The 21,388-nt window shown below is 48.2% G+C and overlaps 1 protein-coding gene across 4 annotated transcripts in view; it reads left to right on the forward strand.

The window, feature by feature from the left end:
* Window positions 1–1,104: 1,104 nt before the first annotated feature.
* CERS4 (ceramide synthase 4) overlaps window positions 1,105–21,388 on the forward strand; it is a 28,791-nt gene continuing 8,507 nt past the window's right edge. Inside the window, exons 1-3 of one of the 4 annotated variants that reach the window (XM_089535374.1) lie at window positions 1,105–1,159; window positions 16,932–17,105; window positions 19,233–19,350. In XM_089535374.1, coding sequence (XP_089391500.1) covers window positions 16,933–17,105; window positions 19,233–19,350 — 291 coding nt within the window. In that variant the 5' untranslated portion in view covers window positions 1,105–1,159; window position 16,932. Of the gene's footprint in view, window positions 1,160–7,701; window positions 8,325–15,097; window positions 15,395–16,931; window positions 17,106–19,232; window positions 19,351–21,388 lie in introns of those variants that run through there. The other 3 variants (XM_089535373.1, XM_089535378.1, XM_089535375.1) reach the window with 3 other exon arrangements.

The following is a 21,388-nucleotide window of genomic DNA, read 5'->3' on the forward strand; positions in this document are numbered from 1 at the left end:
GCCAGGATTTGTACTTTGGTGGAGCATCAGTGCTCTCTCTGAAGGAGAAGGGGAAACAGCTCACAAAACTAGAAAGCCCAGCATTCCCTAGCAGGGAGCCATGGCAGCTAAAGTGGGGCCAAACTGCATTCATTCTGCCATGCAGATGAACTTAGGAAAGGCTAAATGTTCCACAAAGCTACAAAGCGCAGAATCACCTAGCATGGCGCATGGCAGTCAAAGCAGTGCCAAAGTGCATTAATTTTGCAGTGCGTAGAAAGCTCTCCCTGTGCCTTCCATGTCCCCTCTGCTGCCAATTTCTGTTTTAAAGGCATCATGCCCAGGAAGACGTGGGCATCCTTAAGGAAAGTGCGCCTGCAGGTAATAACAATCACAGTCAACTTGTCTTCTCCAGCCAAGCATGTTATGTACAGTAAAACATGATCCCAAATCCACCGGGCAGCGATGTGTTGGTTCTGCATGTTTTGTGCCTTTGAGTTGTTTCCAACTTGTAGCAACCCTATCATAGGGTTTTCTTGGCAAGGTTTGCTCAGAGGAATTTGCCATTGCCTTCCTCTGAGGCTGAGAGAGTGTGACTCACCCAGGTCACCCAGTGGGTTTCCATGACCGAGTTGGGATTCGAACCCTGGTCTCCAGAGTTGGGAGTCCAACATTCAAACCGCTACGCTACGCTTCGAACAAAAGCTTGCATCACGGATTCTGTGCCTTTTGGGATGGCCTAACCAAGGTGCCGCTGCTGGGTGGATTTGGGGTTTTATAGCACTTTGGTGTCGGACCAACCTGGAGCATGCTTCCTGGCCTTTAGGCGGGTGATTCTGGGGCGCCTCTGGGGCTGAAGAGCAGGGAGTGGAGCCTGCAAATCCACACAAAAGATACCGATATAAAGAGATATGTAAAAAGTGCATAGCTTTGGAGCCACCCCCCTCTTGAGGCTCCCTGGCCCTCTGTACTTGCTCAGAGGCACCCTGGCCTTCATCATCATCATCCCTGGGACTGGAGGGAGGGAGGTCTGCCTGGCTGGCTGTTCTCTCCGCCTCTTTGGGACTCCTCCTCCTCCCGCCTCCTCCTCCTCCTCCTGCTTTCCTTCCTTCCCTCCTTCTTCATTCTGCCAACCAGGAGCTTCGGCAAAGGCTGCTTCAGCTGCTTCTGTTGGAAACAGGTCTGACTCTGGATCAGGAGGAGGGGGCTGGAGGGGGGCTGGAGGAGGGACCCCTTCCTTGGCCTTGCAGCCCTCTGCTTCCTTCCCATCAAGGCTCTGGGCATCTGCCAACCTGGGCAAGGAAGGAAGGGGCTGCCGGCATGTGCCCCTGAAGCCCACCCTCTGCCCCCCAGGAATGCCAGGGACCCCTATCGCCCCCCTCTATGCCAAGGGGAAGGCTCTCTGGGCAGAGAAGGGGCAGGGAAGGAGGACAGCTTGTTGCTGATGGGCACAAAATGGTGCCAGCCTGGGAACAGCCTTAGGGAAGGGGCGCCTGGGCGGAGTGGGGCAAGGGATTGTGGGGGGGGGGGGGGCTTGGTGGGTCATCCTCGCCCTCTTGCCTTCTGTCTCTCAGCCCCAGGTTTCAGGAGGGTCTCTCCTCTCCTCTGATGGGATGCCAACCCTCTGCCCCAAAAGCTGTGCCAGGCTGGCAAGGGGGGGAGGAAAGGGGTCATTGCTGGGCATGGCATGAGAGGGGCACCCTCTACACCCTCCTTGGCTGTGTTTTCAGAGCTGTGTCTCTGTGTTTGTGCATTTATGTGGCTGGGGATGGGCAACAGGTCCCTGGCAGAGAGGAAGGGAGCTTGGCACCAGACCAGGAGGGCACCCAATGGGGAGAAGGGGCCGGTGGAGTGGCTCCTCCCCTGGGCCCTGGGGGGTTTGGGAAAGAGGAGGGCAGGTGGGGGTCCCCAGAAGCCATCCGGACAGTCCCAACTGGCAAGGCCAAGGATGCCTGGGAGGGAAGGCCAAGAAGAAGGCAAAGCGGGGCTCTGTCTGTGGTAGGAAGGGCACTGAAGAGAGAGCTTGGCAGAAGAGAGAAGGGTGAGGCTCAGAAGGAGACTAGATGGTCCCACATTTAGGATGGATCAGAGCCCCACATTTGAAGCTTTGTGGCAGCTGGCATGGACCCCTCCAGAGGGGTCAGGGACCGGCTGGCCAGAGAGAGTGGCATGGGTTCCAGGGTGCCCAGCTGTCCCAGCCGCCTGCCTTGGGCAAAGAGGGCCCTGCAGAGAGAAGGCACAAAGACAGCCAGCTTTGGGGGAAGACAGAGAGAGACGGAAGCGCCTCTCACTCACTTGGCATCTGCCCACAGCGCTTGGTGACCCGGCTGCAACAGGGCTGCTTTGCCAACTCTCCTGTTTTGCCAAAGCTTCAGTGCTTTTACTTTGGGATCCCTGGAAGCAGGCTGCCCTTGGGATTGGTTTTTGGGTGGGTGGGTGGCTCCAAGGGGCAAGACTGTGCCAAGCTGGACCCCAAAGGCCTCTCTTGGTTGGAGTGCCCACGGTGGGCACAGGGATGAACCCACATGTTTAAAGGGATGGGTGTGATTAAATCTACTTTGTACCCTGTCTCGAGCCTTGGAATGATGTGGGTACAAAATAAAATTTATCATCATTATTATTAGGAAAAGCCAGAGACGAACTTTCAACTGGCTTTAAACCCTGCTCCTGGGGGTAAAAGTGGGGCAGAGACACAGTGCCATGTTCTCCTCTATTTTTGCCCTGCAGTGAAGGGCAGAGAAGCACTAACCTTCCAAAAATATGACAACCCTTGGTTCACCAGGAACAGTATAGCCCATTTCCAGATGTGGTTGGACCCAGCTCCCATCGTCCCCCTTCCCTTTCCCTGTTTGCTGGACTGTGGGAGTTCAAATGCCACCTCCTGTGGAGACTGGGCCTTCAAGATTCCCTTCCCTGGTTTAAATGGTGCAGTTTGATGATTATGGTATAATTAGCATCGTAATAGGGCCATACGTCTCATATTAATTGCATTGCGTCATACCAGTTTCATTGTGTCATGCGCTGCTAGGGATACTTGAGATAAATACTAGAACATCCAAAATCCACAAAACAGGGTTACCGTTATCAGACCAACCTAATTGCACTCAATAAATGCTGCCAGCTTTCCAAGCTCCACTGCTTCAAAAGTGTATTTGGTGCATTTTGGTTAGATCTATAAAGGTATCCCTGTTTTGTGGATTTTGGATGTTATTGTACTTTGCTACATGGCTAACATTGATACCCCTGGGTATGTCGTTTGAGATACATACTTTTATTGTTGTCATTTATTTCACGCAGGACTGTTTGCTTACCTTCACATTGTTTTGAATGCTACTGATACTTTGATTATATTCTGACTTTTGTATTGTATGAATTTTTATTGCTGTTTCAACTTTTGGAAGGTGCTGAAAGGCTTTTAGACTAGTCCTCCCAAGTGTTCCCCCAATTTGTGGCTTTCCCTTGCTGGCTTTGTGGCTAGTCTCACTCACTTGAGCAACCTGTGTTCCTCTTAAATGCTTGGCCTCTTGAAACTTGTGTTCCTTATGCCACTGGAAGACTGCAGGTGAGTCTACACTGTAGAAGTAATGCAGTTCGGCAACCCTTTTAAGTGCTCTAGCTCCATCCTATGCAATCCTGGGATTTGTAGTTTCACAAAGCCTTTAGCCTTCCCTGCCAAAGAAAGCCTTCTACTGCTTCACAAAAGCACAAATCCCAGGGTTCTGTGGGATAGAGCCACGGCAGCTAAAGTGGTGTCAAACTGCATCATTTCTACAGTGTGGATGCACCCTCTGAAGTAACAACTGAGGCAAGGGTGAAGTCCTTTTAAGAATTAGATAGTTCAGCCTTTGCAGCATGGCTTCATCTGGGATGCTAGGAAGGGAATTTGGGTCAATACAAGCAGTTTCTAGTGAAGCCTGGACTCTGGTACCTTTTTTGCAAGGTTTGGGTGATGGCAGACGGACACAGCCAGGAGGTGGGAAATAACCATACATTAGAAAGATGCCAATCCAGCCTCTGCTTAAAGGCCTCCAAAGATGGAGAGTTGCCCAGCCTCAGAGGCAGCTGGTTCTACTGTCAAGCAGCTTCTATAGTCAGAAACTCTTCCTAACATTTAGGAGGAATCTCTTCTCTTGCCATTTGAATCCACTGGTTCTCATCCTAGTCTCAGAACCAGCCTTCTACTGGAGATCCCTTCAGGTTTTTAAAGATGGCTCCATCCCATCCCCGTTCTCTGTTTCTTCTCCTCCAAACTAAACCCCGCAGCTCCCTTACCTGTTTGGCAGAGGGCTTGAGTGGCTTCTCCAGACCTTTGACCGTTGGGCTGCCCTTCCCGGGACACGTTCCAGCTTATCAATATCCTTCTTGGACTGTGGAGCCCAGGGATGGACACGACTGGCTCCCGGAGAGGTCTGATCCAAGCAGAAAGCAGCAAGGAGGTTCAGTGGTTTCACCTGGCAGAAAGAAAGCCCTCCAGAATGCGGAGTGCCTCTTTGGGTTTGTCAGCCAGCCCAGCACTCCCTTTGTTTCTATCCCTTCAAGGCAGTTGACTGCATCAAAAAAGGTACAAACAACACCATGCATAATTAAAAACAGACAATATTAAGTAATTAAACAATATTAAATGTTCTGTAGCATTGAAACATGCTTGCAGAGAGTGCAATAGCACTTCTCCTGGAAAACAAAGAAAGACTCCTGCCCTCATGTTTCAGAATAACCACCTGATTTAAATAGGAACGTAAGAGGCTGCCTTGCATTCCCAGAGCTCCCACCCACAACCTTCTGCCTGCAAAAGAAGGGACTGTCTGTCCACCCTCCTCTGATCCCAGCACTCTTAAAATGAAGACCAACCAGCCCAATGTGTTGGACTACAGCTCCCATCATCCTAGGGGTGATGTGGGCTTGAAGCATGCAAACGCTGGGACTGACGCAGCTCTGTCGGCGGCTTCTTGGCCACCCTGAGCCTTGTTTTGGGTCTGACTGGTGACTTGCAAAGCTCTGAAAAGACCTGGGGTAACCTGTCCGGGTGGCATTCCTCAGCCTTGGGAGTTGTAGTGCAACCTGGGGACCAGCCAGAAGCAGTAGCCCCTATTTTGCAGAAAGTTGATTTCCCCTTGATTTGGGAGCAGCACAATAGTTGATCCCTTCTGCACTTCCCCTGCGGCCTGACATTTCTTGTGCTTTCAGATTGTACAGATTAAGAAGGTAGATATTGTCATCGGTACATTTTTTAAAAAATATTTCCTTTGCGGCAATAAACTGGCCAGAAAAAGCAATGGAGGCACAGAGGTGCTGAGAAAGGTAATCCAGCCTCAATAGGTTTAACACAACAAGCAAGTGGCACAGGATTCAGAGTTTATCTACATAGGGCTGAGTTGGCCTTTTTCCTTTCTTGAAAGGAGGGAAAAGGAAAACCAGAACCGCTTGCCAGGACTTGCTTGCTAGGAGGTGGCTGGTACATTTCTCCATTCACAGGCTGCGCAAGACATTCACACCCAGCTTCATGGGTTGCATGGCCAGAGGAAGATGCCTCTGAGCATAAGCAGAACGCTTGCGCTTCGCACCTCATTGAGTGGCTCCAGCCAAGAAATATCACAGCCAGGTATCCTTCCCTCTTTGTATTCTGCTGTTGTTTCCACAGGCTCAAAAGAATTTTTGGGGAATCTTTTAACCCAGTCATTCACAATTCAGGATTTCTGGGTCCCACATGAGCCTGAGTCTCTCGAAAGCAAATAAATGACGCAAAGCTGAAGGCGCTTTGTTTTCACAATTGTTGCCCATTGCAAAATCCCAGCATCATTTTCAAAACCTTAATCTCTTTCCTTGTTACGGCGCTCAGTCCCAGTTGCAAACCAGAAGTTGCACCCAAAGCAGAGCGTGGTGCGAGGCTGTTCACAAGGGACACAAGGCTCCTCCGTTCATGAGGGCTGCTTTACAGCCAGCCACAATTGGCCCTGGTGCGGCTGCAGGTAGTTTAAAAACCAATCCTGCCTGCTCAGCTCAGCCAGCAAAATTAAATATTAAACATTAAACATTACCAGGTGCTTTTAAAAGGGGGCTAATTCTTCTCTTCGCTCTCTTATTAGCAGACCCAGGACTCATCCCAAATCTGAAGTAGTTTGCTGAAGGGAGCTAAGCTCTCAACACCAGACTCAAAATGTATTCAATGATTTAAATATTTTTCATCAGGAGACCTCCGGGCGTCAGATAGGTAAAATCAGGCAAACGATTCATTGCAAATTAAGATCCATAAATAATTTTAAGAAGGTAGGAAAGATACTAAGCATTTCAAACAAATTTGAAGGGTTTAGTAAAAGCCAAAAGAGTGAAAACACACGCTGAGAGGTAAGCCACTAGTCCCCGCTGGATGATCCTCGTGCAAGTCACACTTTCTCAGCCTCAGAGGATAGCAGTGGCAATCCCTCTCTGAAGAAACTTGCCAAGAAAGCCCTATGACAGCTTCACCTTATGCTGTCGGAAATGGAAATGATTTGAAGGCACACAACAACTTCTGCAACGTATTCAAATCCAAATGCTTGCCTAAACAAAAAGGTTGTTGCTGGTGGAAAGACAGCCAACTTCCAAGTCCCACAACTTGGGAGCCGCCACCTAAAAGGCTCTGATGCATAATTGGGACAGTGAGGGAACAAGGAAAACCTTTCTGGCTCATTGAGGGAGGCAGGGTCTTTTGGATGCCTTGCCTCCCCCTGCCCCATGGGTGGGACACAGAGGAAGACCCCTCGGCCAGATTTCAATTTGTGTGTATCTAGAGAGAAGCATTCCTTCAAGTATGGAGGTCCCAAACCCATCAGGGCTTCAGATGTCATCGCCAGCACCGTGGATGCAGTCTTGCACTAGTTCTGTTGTGCCCTGTCACTATTATACCCCTCGCTCACACATGCGTTAGAAGCAAGACCTAGACTATCTCTTGTCAGTCGCTTGGGTTTTCCAAGCAAGCTCATTGCTTTTGCAAGGTCCCTGCTTAGAGTGAGGACTCAGCAAAATGGCTCGCGGATGAGGTGGATTAATGACAAGGATTTGTGTCTGCTAATAACTTGCTGTTTTTCCAGACGGGTTCTTCTTGCCAGAGGGGAGAAGTGGCAGAGACAATGCCACGCCAATTAGAGGCCGCCTTGATCCCGGGAAATGCCTCCCCAGCCAGTAGGGAGTCGTCCTCCTTCGCCAGACACAAGGTACAGCCGGTGCAGGCAAGCTTTGGCATTGCCAGGATGAGCCCCGGGCAAAGGGCTGGTGCCACTTTCACTCACCTGGCATGTCCAGAAGGGAAATGTCATGCCAGCCACGTTGCAAGCAAGTGAACAGCCGTGAAGCAATCACGTATTGGTATTCTAGACACTTTGGCGTTAGGGTTGTTCTTGTTGTCGCACCACTCTGTTTCCAATTTATGGCAACCGTGGATTGAGGGATGACAAAGCAAGACTTGCCACTGGCTGTGGGCAGTGGGCATAAGGTTCCTTTCTTTTTAACAATCAACCAATCTATCAATCCTTCTATAGCCGGGTTCCTCCCTGTAATCCTTGTGCCCCTGATTTACAGCTGCTTTTCTGTTCAGTGTCGGTCATCTCTGGACCGACAGCAACCTGGTTTGCTAAATGAAATAAACAAGACACACACAGACCCTGCCTCAAACCCCGGAGAACCAGCCAGATTCCCAGGGCTGAGGCTCAGTAGGCCTCTCTTCCCTACACAAGGACCCCAAACAAAGGCAGCAGGAAGTCCCCTTTGGATAACAGGTGCCTCGTTCAAATTATTACTATCCCTGCAGCCTGTTTCAAATTGCCACTCGCAGAGGTTGCTGGGAGAGGCACTTCACCCTTTTCATGAAAAGGGGCTTTCTGGGGAGGTTCAAGCGTGATGCAGCGGCCAAAAAGGCCAATGCGATTCTGGGCTGCGTCAACAGGGGGATCGTGTCCAGAGAAAGGGAAGTGGTAATACTCCTCTGTTCTGCTTCTGTCAGGCCTCCCTTGGAATAACCCTGAGCCCAGATCTGGGCACATAATTCAAGAAGGATGTTGATAAGCTGGAATGGGTCCAGAGAAGGATGCCAAAATGGTGGAAGGTCTAGAAACCAGGCCTTATGAAGAATGAATGGATATGTTGAATTTGGAGAAGATGGAGAGATGGCCAACTTTAAATACCTGAAGGGATGTCATGGAGAAGATGGAGCTTGTTTCCTGCAGCTCCAGAGACTAGAACATGAACCGATGGATCCAATGTACAAGAAATCCCACCTAAACATTAAGAAGAACTTTAAAAACTGTTTGATGGTGGAGGATGGGCTTTCTTGGAAGGCAATGGGTTCACTTTCTTTGGCGGTCTTTAAACAGGTTGGTGCTTCTGCTTGGCAAGGGGTTGATGTCCCTTGGGGCCCTTCCACCTCTGAGATCTTAAGAAGCATAAAAATTGCCTTGGGTGCTGCATATGGCCCACCCAAGAAAGAAACAGATGCATTGGGGGGGGGGGGCAGAGAGAGGCTAGGCCTTTGGAAAGTGGGGCACGGATGTCCCCCCAAGTATAAGACAAGGTTTGTGTGTGTGTGTGTGTTTTCTTCCACCCACAGGGTTGTTGCATTGTCTCCCTTCTGGTGGGAGCCTGTCCTGGCCAGCTGAGATTAAACACCGTGCGCTTCTTGCAAGGGACACACGGCCAGCCAGCCAGGAGCCTAGATTCGCTTAAAGCCTCTTAATCCGCATTGTGCTCCATATGCTCTTGGAGAGCCTCTCTGGGTCTTAAATGGTGGCTGGCAAAGCAGATTGTCTGGCAAAAATAGATCTGGGGGCGGGCGAAGCTTTGTTGCGTATGTATTTCCCGGGCAGAGAGAGAGAGAGAGAGAGAGAGAAGGCGGCCAGCTTGTCACCCCGGCAGAGCCACGGGCCACGGGCCGGGTTTATTTTTAAACACCGAGCGCAGCTGCAAAGTTCTCTCGCTTTGTAGTTTGAGCAGAATTGGGAAATTAATCCATCCCCTTTGCAAAAAAGTCTCCCAAAGAAACCTTAGATGGCTTTGCTTTCTTTCCAAAGCTGCAAAGGAGACAAGGAATCCTTGAAATGCTGAAGGGAGGCTGTTTGGTTCTAGCCCTTCTCCTGAGTCACAGATGTTTCCTGGTTTCTCTTCCTTGTTCAGTGTATTTTCGGCAAGAAGAAATCCATGCAGGCAGAAGAACACCAAACCACCAAACCACACAAACACGGTTGTCAAGTTTAGATCTGTCTAAATCTATTTTACATGCCTCTCTTGTTGTGTGCCCTCAAGTTGTTTCCCATTTATGGGGACCCCCAAAGTGACCCTGTCATGAGGCTGAGAGTGTGTGACTTGCCCAAGGCCACCCACTGGGTTTCCGTAGCCAAAGAAAGAGGATTCGAACCCTGGTCTCCCAGACGACTACTCTCTTTTAATCATGTGTTGTAAATGAGTGGTGTGTTTTAATACTGTAATACAGAGGTCCCTTAGTATCCACCAGGTTTTGGTTCCAGGACCTCCCTGGAGATGCTCAAGTCCCACTAAATCCAATTTTATAGACATGTGGAAATGTGGTAATATGGCTCCTTTGTGATTCTTCAGAGTAACAAATGTTCTTCTCAGTTGCTGAGAAGGCTAACCTGCAAAGCCTTTAACCCACTTCATCGCACCCGGGACTTGTACATTGTCGTGAGCCAAACCCTGTCCAGCCCCAGCCCTGGAGGGACCATTCCAGGGCAAAAACTGGCCTGGTCAAACCCCCAGGAGAAGGAGGCTCTGAGGAAAGGACCTGCCGGGAACAGCTAAACCGGTTGCCTCCTGCACACACCCTGCCATGCACTTAATGAAACCCGTAATGAGTTGTGAATAAATCCATGCTGACATCTCAAGGTCCGGGATTGCTTTGGTTTAAATGAATACATTAATGTAATTAAGGGGCCTTTTCTTTTTTTGGTTACCAATTTGGATTGTAATTTCTTCTATTCCGATTCATGGATCCTGCAAAGAATGGGGTCTGGCCCCAGGCAACACTCTGCATTGTATGTTTCCCGGCTTCAAAGTGGAGTTTCGATCCGGGTGTCATGTTTTTTTGGATTGCACCCTCCACGTTCTGCCTTCCGGATGGGTCACTGGTTTGACCCACAGCCAACCTCGGTGTCCCCGGTCTCCTTGCCTTGAACCCATGGGGCAAGAGAGGAGCCACAAGGCGCTGCTGAACCCAGACATTTTACATTAAGGGGTGTGGGACAGAGCTTCTGAGCCGGCAGCATAGCCCCACTCACAAAACACAGCTTCCTGTCAGAGTGCTGTTTTGCAAGGACTCGAAGGCACACGACAACAACCACAACCCTTCTGGAATTATAGTTCCCAGAGCTGAGCACAGTTTTCCAGGAGAGGTCTGACACGATGCTCCTGTTCCCTGCCACCTAGGACCATCTTGGCTTCTTGGCTGCTGAATTGCACTGTTGACTCATGCTGAGCTTGTGGATGCAGCAATGGCGGCTGTCATACAGCAGCTTCAAAAGAGGGCTGCAGAGATATGTGCAAGGTTCTGGGACCGAACAAAAGCTGTTGGTCCGGGTGGCTATGCATTGCCTCCTGCCCCAGAAGTCAAATGGTGGGGCCAGTTGCCTTCATTTCTGGCCAGTCTGAGGCAACTAGTTTGGCCATTATGGGACAGGCTGCCTTTGGGCTGGTTCACAGTGGCTCTTCGGATGTGTCTCGCTGCATTTTCTGGCTTTTCTTTTGCACCTACCGGTCTCCATTCAAGCTTATCTCCTTTTTGTTATCTTTGCCTTGGACTATTCCTTCTGCTTCATGTGTGGCTGTGCCTTCAAGTTGCCTGGTTCTCTTGGGCAGTGATTTCACCAGTTTCTTTCTCTGAGTATTTGTTGGCAGTCTCCATCCAAGTACCAACCAGGGCTGACCCTGCCTAGCTTCCAAGATCAGATTGTGTGTGTCTGTATGCGCCTTCAAGTCGCCTGTTAATTTAGGGAATCCCATGAATGTATTAAGGTTTGCTTAGGCCAGGAATCCTCGAAGGTGGTTTTGCCAGTTCCTTCCTCTGAAACAAAGCGTCCAGTGCTTTCTAGTGTGTTGGACCACAGCCTCCATCATCCCCAGTCATCACAGATGCTGAAAACAGGTGTCCCACAAACAGACAGCTTGGGTTTCGTTCTCTCTCATTGCTCTGCCACCACGGTTCCTCTTTTCTTGGAATATACAGTATATTTAATTTCCTCCACTCCCCCTACTGCCTTCCTTTTGGGTTTTTGGTGAAAATGACACAGTCAGGGGAAACATTTTGTCAGATTCATTAAGCTGAGCCTTTTAAAAATAAATGTAGAGTTCTGCTTATTACAACTAGCTTTCTTCATTTACGCTTTTTTGAGATTTTACATAGCAAAACAACTGCTCTTTGTTATATTCTCTAATAGTTTTTGGCCATTCTGATGCCTTAGAGAACTCCAGTTTGCCAGCCAGGTTTAATCTTTGGGGCGTGAATCATGTGCCGCCCTCCAGAGGCTGCAGGACTGCAAGTCCCATCAGCACAGACAGGGACGATGGATGTTGCAGTTGAACAACTTCTGGAGATGGGCTGCCTTGTTCCCGACCCTGATGGATGTAAATATAACGTAGTAAGATAGATAAGGTGCAGTGAGATGACTAGGAACGATTCTCTGGTGATCGCTGAAGGAGAGAAGGAAGGAAGGCGTGATGCTTAGTTGTGTTTTTCAGGTTAAGAATGATGGGAACACTGCCTTGCTTGTCTCCTGGGGAAGAGCCAAAGGGGAGGGAAGGATCCAGCCATATTATCTGGCATGCTGTTGCCTCCAGCTTCCTCCTTCATCTCTGAGACTGAGAATCTTGCTGGTGCGGCATTTCTGAGGCCAACAGTTGTGATCACCCGACAGCTTCCTTTCCGATACCAGGGAACTCACATGATCCAGGGTGGGGTGCCTGCATCTCTTTGGCATGGAAAATGGTGGCTCTGCTCCTCCACGGCAGGGCTTGCGTATCTCACAGGAGCCAGCATAACCCTTTGGCTGAGGGATGATGGGAGCTGCAGTCGAATTGCAAGGGGTGGGTGGTCAGGACTCCTCTTTTTCTTCATGGGATATAGATGCCATTGCCTGGAGTCCATCTGGGGCAGTATGGTCAGCTCTCTGGGGTTTCAGGCGGGGATTTTGAACCGAGGACCTTTGAGAAAGGAAGTTGGTCTTCTTCTGAATCAAACCTGTGAAAACCCACCGAGCACAACATTGGCAACATGGCGCTAATTTTGTACTTCTCTCTGGGTTCTGTGATGCCAACAACAATTGAATATTGCAAACACCATCACAGTTTGAGTCCCAATATATCTTTTGAAAACAATAATTAAGCAAGCAAGCAAGCGCTTTATAACCCACCTTTCTCCCATCCTAGTATTCAAGCTGTTACTGTTGCGTGCCTTCAAGTTGTTTCCGACTTATGGCAACCCCAACGTGAACCTATCCTGGGTTTTCTTGGCAAGATTTGTTCAGAGGAGGTTTGCCATTGCCTTCCTCTGAGGCTGAGAGAGTGTGACTTGTGGATTTACATGGTCAAGCCATGTTCAAGCTCACCCAGTGGGTTTACAGGTCAGGATTCGAACCCTTTTAATACAGTTCAAGAAACCTTTTATACTAAAGTTAAAATGCAAATGAAACTGAACTCCTGTTTGTAAATGGAAGTTAAAACCAGCATTTAAAAGATGTTTAAAACTTAATAAACTAGAGATCCTACACTCATTGAAAGTGTGGCCACAAAATACTAAAAACCAAATAAGAGGATCTTTACCTGCCGGAGGAAAGACAGATTTTGGACCTTATTACAAAATATAGGTGAATCCGGACACAGAGGTGCTGCCCCCAAACTTCCAAGGGGTTTTCTGCCTGCGCAGTGCAGTTGTGTTGCAGCATTTGGGTTTCAAATTTTAAAGTCCTGAATAAAATAAAACAGAAAATACAGTAGAAGCAAATGCAACCCAGAAATCACACTATAAAGAGCCCTCCTAAAAGCACAACTGAAAACCCAACTCTCACATACAAGAGAAATGTAAAAATAGTCTGCACTCACTTCCACTGGTCATTGCACCTCAGTGACATTCAGGGTTGCCAGCTGAGGGTCATCTCATTCCTCTGGTTTTCAGGCCAAAACCTAAGACCAAGGGACGGCCCCTGGGGATGGCATTAAAGGCTGTGCGCTAAGTGCCACAGCTGCTCACAACTTGCCATTCAAATACACAGAGAGAGAAAGAGAGAAATGGGATAAGGAACATGTCATCTAATGAGATGAATAGTATTTAATCTAATGTAGTTCTTTCTAGACAGAAGGTGGATGCGGAGCAGAAAGGAGGGTGAGCCCTGGCACCCCAACAAATGGGTGGGAAAGAGGGAGCTAATGAAGGAAATGCATACATACACACCATTGAGAAGGGATTGCTCATTGTAGCAACAAAGGATCTCTTGGGAACTGTAGCTCTCTTCACTGAGCCCTTTCCTCTTTCCCCAAAACTGGAGAATTTGTATGATTGTTTCCTGCCTAGAGATGACCCCAAAAGACAGAGGAGACTCAAGGAACCCCGGTTGATGTCATGAGATGATCCCCATCTTTCTAACAGCTGAGGTTGGGGTGCATCACTAGGAGAAGTGAGGAAAAGGGAAGGATGGATGAAGATGAAGCCACTGCCCTGATGCTTTGACTGCAAAATTGTGTAGTGCTGAACATGGGGCAACAATCTTGGACTGTGGAAAGGGATTTTTCTTTTAAGATACTGTGCTGGTCCTCAAATTGGCTGGAGTGAGAAACCTCACAAAAAGCCAGCAGAAAAACATGACTCTCCCCATTTAGAAGCCTTTAGGAGTGACAACCTGCTGCGTAAAACTGTTGTGGTGCCCCTGCACTGTATAACACCCTAAAAATGCCCATTTTTCAATGTGAGAAATAAGCTTCCAGTGATCTCCCTTTGGAGGGTATGTGTGCGCATGTGTGGCATTTTCTGCAGCCCCTTGGAAGGTGGTGGGGGTCTGGCTGTGGTCCCTAAACCCCAGGCTGGGGGCACCTCCTTATTCCTTGGAAAGTAGCTGGAGAGAAGGAGTGCATCTGCTGGATTATCCGTGTGCCTAAGCCTTTGGAGGCAAGCCTCTCGTTTCCTCATTAACTCCGAGGCCACTTCAAAAGGACGAAAAAGAAACTGAACCAATTGTAATTCCATGCAGGCAAGAGTCCAGCAGAAGCTTCCAGACAATCCAAGCTCTTTTCTGTGCCTCTTCCCCCTCCTGCCTCCCGCCTCCCTTTTCTGCAGCTTGGCCTGGGATCGAGTGGCTCCGTCATGCAGGCTCCCCGCCTTGAGGCTGCCTTCTTCTTCCTCACCCCACAGAGATGGCACCTCCATTTGCAAAGGCAGTCTACCTCTGAGCGCCAGAGAAACAGGGAGGGCTTGCGCTGACTCCCATGGCCTTCCCAGGCAGGGGTCAAGCTGGGATGAGGGGGGCTTCTTTTGGTACAGTGATACTGGCTTTCTTAATAGGAGGATGAACGGTGCTAGACAGCAAGAGCTGTTTATTTAGTTCCCCATTGTACATCTATTGTTATTCTTAAGATTTATTTATAAAGCGCTGTAGGAGATCCTTCTTTCCCAACCAAGCAGTTCAAGGCCTGTTTAAGTAAGAAAGGCTTTGCCCGACAGCAAAAAGAGAGCAGAGAAGGGGCTATTGAAGCCAGTTCCTAAAAGATTGCTAATTTTTCGACAAAAGTTTTCTCTTGCTGGTAGCAGGACACCAAAGATGGAGGTATCCTGGCCCCAATAGGGATGGAGACTAGGCACTACAGCCCAGAAGGCCTTCCCCAGCATTTGTGTTTGTTGGGGTGCAGCTTTCCCCAGCCACCTCAATCTGAGCCAGAGAACCCGGTGTATAAAATAGGGGTGGCAACCCATAGATAGGTCCCCAAATCGTGGATGGGAATGTGGGCTGCCAAAGCCGCAAAGGGCCACTGGAGGCTGCAGGCTTTTGGCGGCCAAAGGGAGCTGTGGCTCTGGGTGCCAGCCATAGCTCCCGCTGTGCGCACGGTCCCAAAGCAAAGCTGGAAATGTGGATCTCGGCCAGGAAGGGTGACTCAAGCCTTGGAAATCCACCTCAAAGGGAAGAGGCAAATGAAACCTGATCTCCTTCCCTTTGGAGAGGGACGGCCTTCTCCCCAGCTGGTCGCACCACAGTCCCAGCCTCTCTGGGCTTCCCCCGAACCACAGCCAAGGACAGACTTTCCTTTTCGGCCTGCAAAGAGGCGCTTGGCTGCCCCATCCCAGCCCCCAAAACATGAGGGTTCACCTACACTTGAAAATGTCCCCGCTCCTCCTCTGAGCTTCACAGAGCGTCCCTCATCCTGCAGAAGTACATTTCCAGAGCATCCTCAGCTGGTGAGTTGCGCAGCTGCTCCTTGGTCCCTCTGAGACGCACCGGTTCCAGCCTGAAAGAGAGGTAGAAGAACAAATTGCCCATTCTGGCCATGCTCAGAGGTAGTCTTTTCCAGATATTCTGGGATCACATTGGATGGGTAGGGTTGTTGTTGTTGTTGTTGTGGGCCTTCAAATCACTTCCAACTTATGGCGACCCTAATCTGTCCTGGGTTTGTTTTGTTTTTGGCAAGTTTCTTCAGAAGAGGGTTGCCATTGCCATTCTCTGAGGCTGAGAGTGCGACTTGGATTTGAACCTTGGCCTTCAGAGTCATAGTCCAATGCTCAAACCACGACACAATGATGCCTCTCTGAGTAGGGTTGCAGGTATAAGAAGAAGGGCACCTGATACCTCTACACTTGGAGAAATGTGGTGCAGTGGTTAGAGCATTGGGTTAGGACTTGGGAGATCTGACTTCTAGGGTGCGTTTGCAACCTATCTGATAATAATAATAATAATAATAACAACAACAACAACAACAATAATAATGTCTCCAGCATTGTACTGCTGGCACCTGTATTATTGCTAAGTTAGATCCCTTGTGCCTGTTGGCTATAGATGGCATTTGTTACGGCAAATGAAAGGGTACGCCTTGCCAAGGCATGCGCCAGAGCTTTTGTTCTTGTGAAACGCAGCTATTGGGGTGAAGGAATTGCTAGAGGGTAAGGCTGCACAGACGCGGCAGCAAGTCTGGGCCAGACCATTACATCCTTCTCTCAGGTGGAACAGGGATGCACTCTCTCAAAAAGCCTCTTCATACACAATGCTGGGCAGCTCTGGATTTGTGCTGGAATGGTGTTGTTGTGTGCCTTCGAGTTGTTTCCAACTTCTGGGGACCCTAAGGCAATCTTATCACGGGGCTTTCTGAGGCTGGGAAAAGGGATGCACAGTTTCACTGAGAAACTTCCTTATATTTAATTTTGTGCATTCCTGGATTTTTCCTTCTACGGGCTGAAATTAGGGTACATAACTGCAAGAAGTCTCTTTGGATTGCATTTTGCACAATTCTGGTTTTTCCTGATAGACTCAGTTTAGGCTGTGGGGCAGGAGAAAAAGGGCCCATGGGCAAATTGGCTGTGAAGGAAGAGCAGAGAAGGGTGATAAGAGGTGTGGAGAACAAAACCTAGGGGGAAAGGTTGAAGGAGCTGGGCCTGTTCAGTTTGGTGAAGAGAAGACAGAAGGGTGACACGGTTGCCCTCCTTAAACCCCTCAAGGATTGCCCCGGAGAACAGGGGACAGGTTATCCTCTGCTGCCCCAGAAGTGGGACCAGGTCTAAGGGTTAAAGTTACAAGAAGGTAGATTTCCATTGAACATTTGAAATAACGTCTTGAAGTCAAGCATTGAATCAATTCTTAAACACTCGGCTGACACATTAACTGAGTGGGTCTGCTGTAGTTTTGGGGGCTTAATAGTCAGCTGCAGCTCCATCCATTTCAGCTCTACCCACCTCATTTTATCACCTTTCCCCCTAAGATTTCTTTTCTGTCCTCTTCCTCCAGGATGGCTCTTCCACTGAATGAATGGCTTTGGTGTCATGAATATTGGCTGCCACCGGGGATCACCTGGGAGGACATGAAGGAGACGGAAGAAATCCGGTACCCGCAGCCCCGGCACCTCCTCCTCAGCGTTCCCCTCGCCCTCCTTCTGGTCGCCATCCGGTTTGTCTTCGAAAGGTGAGCTGCAAACCAAGAAGCAAAAAGCCCAAAAGAAACCTGTAAATGTTTTCAATAGTTGTGGGAGCAAATTTCCTTGCCCCGCAAGATGTATCCCCAAAGTGTTTGGATGCAGAAAAATGTCCTGGATTTGCACCCGGGGCCCTTTTCATTAAAGTCAGAAGGAGGGCACCCGATACCTCTGCCCATGCCTAGGAAAAGGCGATGGGTGCCCTGAGACCTAGGCTGCAACTGCACTGCAGAAACAATGCAGTTTGACACCACGTTAACTGCCACGGTGCAATGCTATGGGATTCTGGGATTTGTAGTTTAGTGATCCATTTCACCTTCTCTGTCTCAGAGCTCTGGCGCCACAACTGACTATAAATCTTAGGATTCTACAGGATGGAGCCACAGCAGTTAAAGCCGTGTCAGGCTGCATTATTTCTGCAGTGCGTATGCAGCCCCAGAGACAGTTCCCAGCCGTGCCATCAAGTGTTCGCCATGAAGTGCCAACTGCAGTTGCTCACTGTTTGTCATTCCAAAAGAAAGAGACAGAAAAAGAAAGGAGGAGAGAGAGAGAGGGAAAAAATGCACACGCAGAAAGAGGACATATTTTCCTGGTGAGCAATCCGCAAATGTTGCCAAGAATTCTTTGCACAGGAGAGAAACCCGGATTAATTAAGCAACAACAACAACAACAACAAAACCAATCCATCAGGGAGCTGGAAGAGCAAGAGGAAACTTTCTATGCTCTGCTGTAGTGGCGGGCAAGATGTGGACCCCATTAATTCCCCTGTACCCCAAGGTTTGGTTTGGTTTTAAATGCAGCATGATTTTGGGGCAGGATTTCTGACCCATTCTGCCCGTTTCTGGATGCCTTTCCACTTTGCAGTCTTCAGGATCTCCTTCTGTCGCCCCCCCCCCCCTACATTCTTACACATTTTTAATTCAAAAATAAATTAGTGTTATTTGGATAGGCCACATCCCTCCTTCTGAGTCACAAATTCTCCTGCAAGAGCACCCATTTCACACACGGATGCTCACACCTAAACCAAAACGTGTTGTTGTGTTTCTTGAGGCTAATACTGATTTATGTTAGCTGTTTTCTAGGCTTCTCTAGGTTTGATTTATTTGGAGGAAGGTTGTCATCGTGGCTTTCCTCTGTGCTTTGGCTGAGCGGGGATTCAAAACTGGGTCTCCTAGATTCCTAGTCCATCACTCAAACTGCTATACCTTGCCACTCTTACTCTATTGGGGGGGGGGGGGGGGGTTAAGTAAAAAAAGAAAAAATTGAGAAGGAAAACTACAGAAGCCTTTGGAAGGAAAAACAACATCAAATGACATTTGGAGATGGAGCACTGATGGCTCAAAAAGTACCCCAAGACAGGATTAAAAACACACTGGGGAGAAAGAAAGCACAGATCCTAAGGAAAAAATTCGTATCGTTGATTTGGCTTGAGATCATCCTTTCTTAGGGCACGGTGGGTGTCCCTAGACTGAGTTTAGTAACACTTTTGCGTACGGACACACACTGATTTCTCCGCAAAGAACGCACTTCCCCAGGACAAAACGCTTGGGGAAAAAGGGGCCCATTGTCTTTTGCCACTTCAGAGAACAATCGACTGCTGAGCAGACGTCTTTATCAGACAGACGACAGACGCTTGTTGTGGTTGAACAGTCCGGGTGAAGTGTTTACGGCGGACATCAACAATACCATTTAGGTGGCTTTTCTGCATCCCCATGTGTTCTGGTTCACTGTAGGGATAGTTGCCATGTCTTACTCTGTGCCTTTGAGGAACTGGACCATAAAACCCATGGAAAGCCCACCCTGGAATAAAAATAGGCATTCTGGTCTTAAAAGTGCCATTTGGTTCTCATGATAGTTCAGAACGTGAAAAGAACTTTGTGGGATCAGACCCAACTTGGGGGACTCCACAAATGATAATTTTGTACCCTGCTAAATTTTTTCCTTCAATGGGTTTTAGGTCCAATGGGTTTATAACCAGGAAAGCCCATGCAAAAATAAAAATGAGTTAAAGGTCCTCCATTTCTTGATGGATGAGACCTAGTGCTTCTTTGAAAGGCTACAGTTTAGCTCTCTGAGCCATGGACTTATGTTAACAGGATTCTTGTCCTCCCTCACAGGAATGTTGCTGTGCCCCTGAGCAGGAAGATGGGGCTGCGGGAGAAGGTGCGGAAGAAAGTCCCTCCCAACCCTGTCCTGGAAGCTTTTTATGTCGTTCATAGGAAAGGCCCCAATAAGGTGAGTTCTCTCTTAGATGTCTGACTTCCTAGGTGCTGCCAGGCTGCAACTCCCATCATCCCCCAAGTGGTAGCACCTGGGGAAGATGCAAATTGTAGCCAGTCACATCTGGCATTGCAGCTGTAGAGCTATTTTATCTGGGAGGAAAACACTTTCCCACACCTTGAGATTTTCAGGCGCTTCTCCTTCGTCTGGGAGGCTTGGCAAAGTTGCTTTGCTCAGTAAAGGGCTTTTTCCAGGGCCAAGGTTTTCTTGACTTTTCTTTCTGCACACTGTCTGAAAATGGCAAGGCAGGAAACAGTTTTCCATGGTGCCCTGAATGAGCTTGCATTTTTTCGGTGGGGATTCCGCAGAACAGCCACCTTTGCTTGAAAGGGTCATTTTTAAAAGAATATTATGTCTTGTTGGTGGGGAGGCCGAAGAAGCGTGGCTACCAAATGGTGGCCTAGCTGGCCTGTTTGGTGACCTGGCCCCAGCCAGAGACATTTGCCTCTTTTGTAATTGTCGAAAGGAGGAGAAAGAAGAATTCATTTGCAAGACCAAACACTCACAACAAAAAGTCTCTAAAGAGTGAGGCCAACAACCTGTAAACCTAAAAGTAAAGGCCAAGGAAGTGGCATTACCCCTTATAGTTATTCTGCAGCCACAATGGCCGAAAGGGAATGAAGTACAAGTGATGCATTCATTATTTGTAACTAGTTCCTTGGAAGCCTTGAGGAATTCCACGGACAGGGTCCCCAAACGCGCGGCCTCTGGGCTGCAGAGGTGACAACCTGGCATGGAAATCTGGAAAGTGACACTCTCTCTGCTTTGCAGAATACAAAACATTCCCCATTCTTTCCCTTACTGGACGCCATCGGTGAATATGGAGGCGTTCCTTCCATCTTTAAGAGCCACTGAGGAACATTTCATAAAACAACAACTCCGTGCTTATTCTGAAAGGCTGCTGGGGGGCTGGCTCTCTTGTGGCAAGGAGTCCCACAGAGCCCTGCGTCTCCTTGCCTTTCATTCAGGGAGGCAGCTCTGCCTTTTGTTCCCAAACCGCTCTCCAGCTGCACAGAGGGAATGACTCACCCGCCTTTACTCCCTTTTCCTGGAATATAAGCCTCAGTGATCCCCAGTTGCTGGTTTCCGTATAAATAGCCCGAGCGCTGAAAGAAATTCTTCTCTGTGACTCATCTCTCCGGTCACTCCGGGCCAAAAGGTGGCTAAATGGAGGCCGGCCTTGACGCCACTGGACTCATATAAACACAACCATCCTTTGTGTCTGTATATATAAAGACACACACATCTAATTGGGGTTGAAAACAATTAACCACACTGGATTCTGGAAGCATATTTGGATTTAATTAAAATTAATGACAGTCACTGAAAATAAGTGGTTTTTTTAGGAACACTGGAAATTAATACTTTATATGGTGACAGCTGCTTGTATTCTTCTACCTAAACACTGGAAAAGGGAAACTATACCCTCAAATGAAGAGTGGTTGATAAACCTGATGGAATTGATGGAATTAGATAAACTCACTTATAGATTAAATAATAAGCCAGTAACTGAAGTGGAAAAAACATGGGGTCCAGTGATAATTTACTAGAAGGAGAACTACCAGGGACTGCTAATATAGTGTTTTGTTACGATATGGGGAATAGACATATTTAAATTAACTGTAAACTCAGGATGAGTTGTATTTAGCGTCTATAAATTGATCTTTTGAATATTATACTTTTCCCCCTTTCTTTTCTTCTTTCCCACTTGGAAAGTCTGCAACATCTAACTTGCAGATCAACACCAAAATATCTGTGATAAAAACTAAAAATTACTGTTGTCAGGTTGACTTTAAATAATACTCAAGATTTAAAATAATAGACTATAAAGTTAAGAGTCAAAAGGAAGGAAAGTAAGAACGGAGAACGGAGAACAACACTTCGTAAGATTAAGTCAGTTATCAAATCACTATCGTGTAAATATAACTATTAACTTTTTCAATAAGTATTTGTATATTATGAATGTTACAAATAAAATATGGGGGGGGGGGAA

Source organism: Sceloporus occidentalis, unplaced genomic scaffold (genome assembly GCF_023333645.1).
Source record: "Sceloporus occidentalis isolate IW3139 unplaced genomic scaffold, rSceOcc1.0.p SCAF_8, whole genome shotgun sequence".
NCBI classification, from domain to species: Eukaryota; Metazoa; Chordata; class Lepidosauria; order Squamata; family Phrynosomatidae; genus Sceloporus; species Sceloporus occidentalis.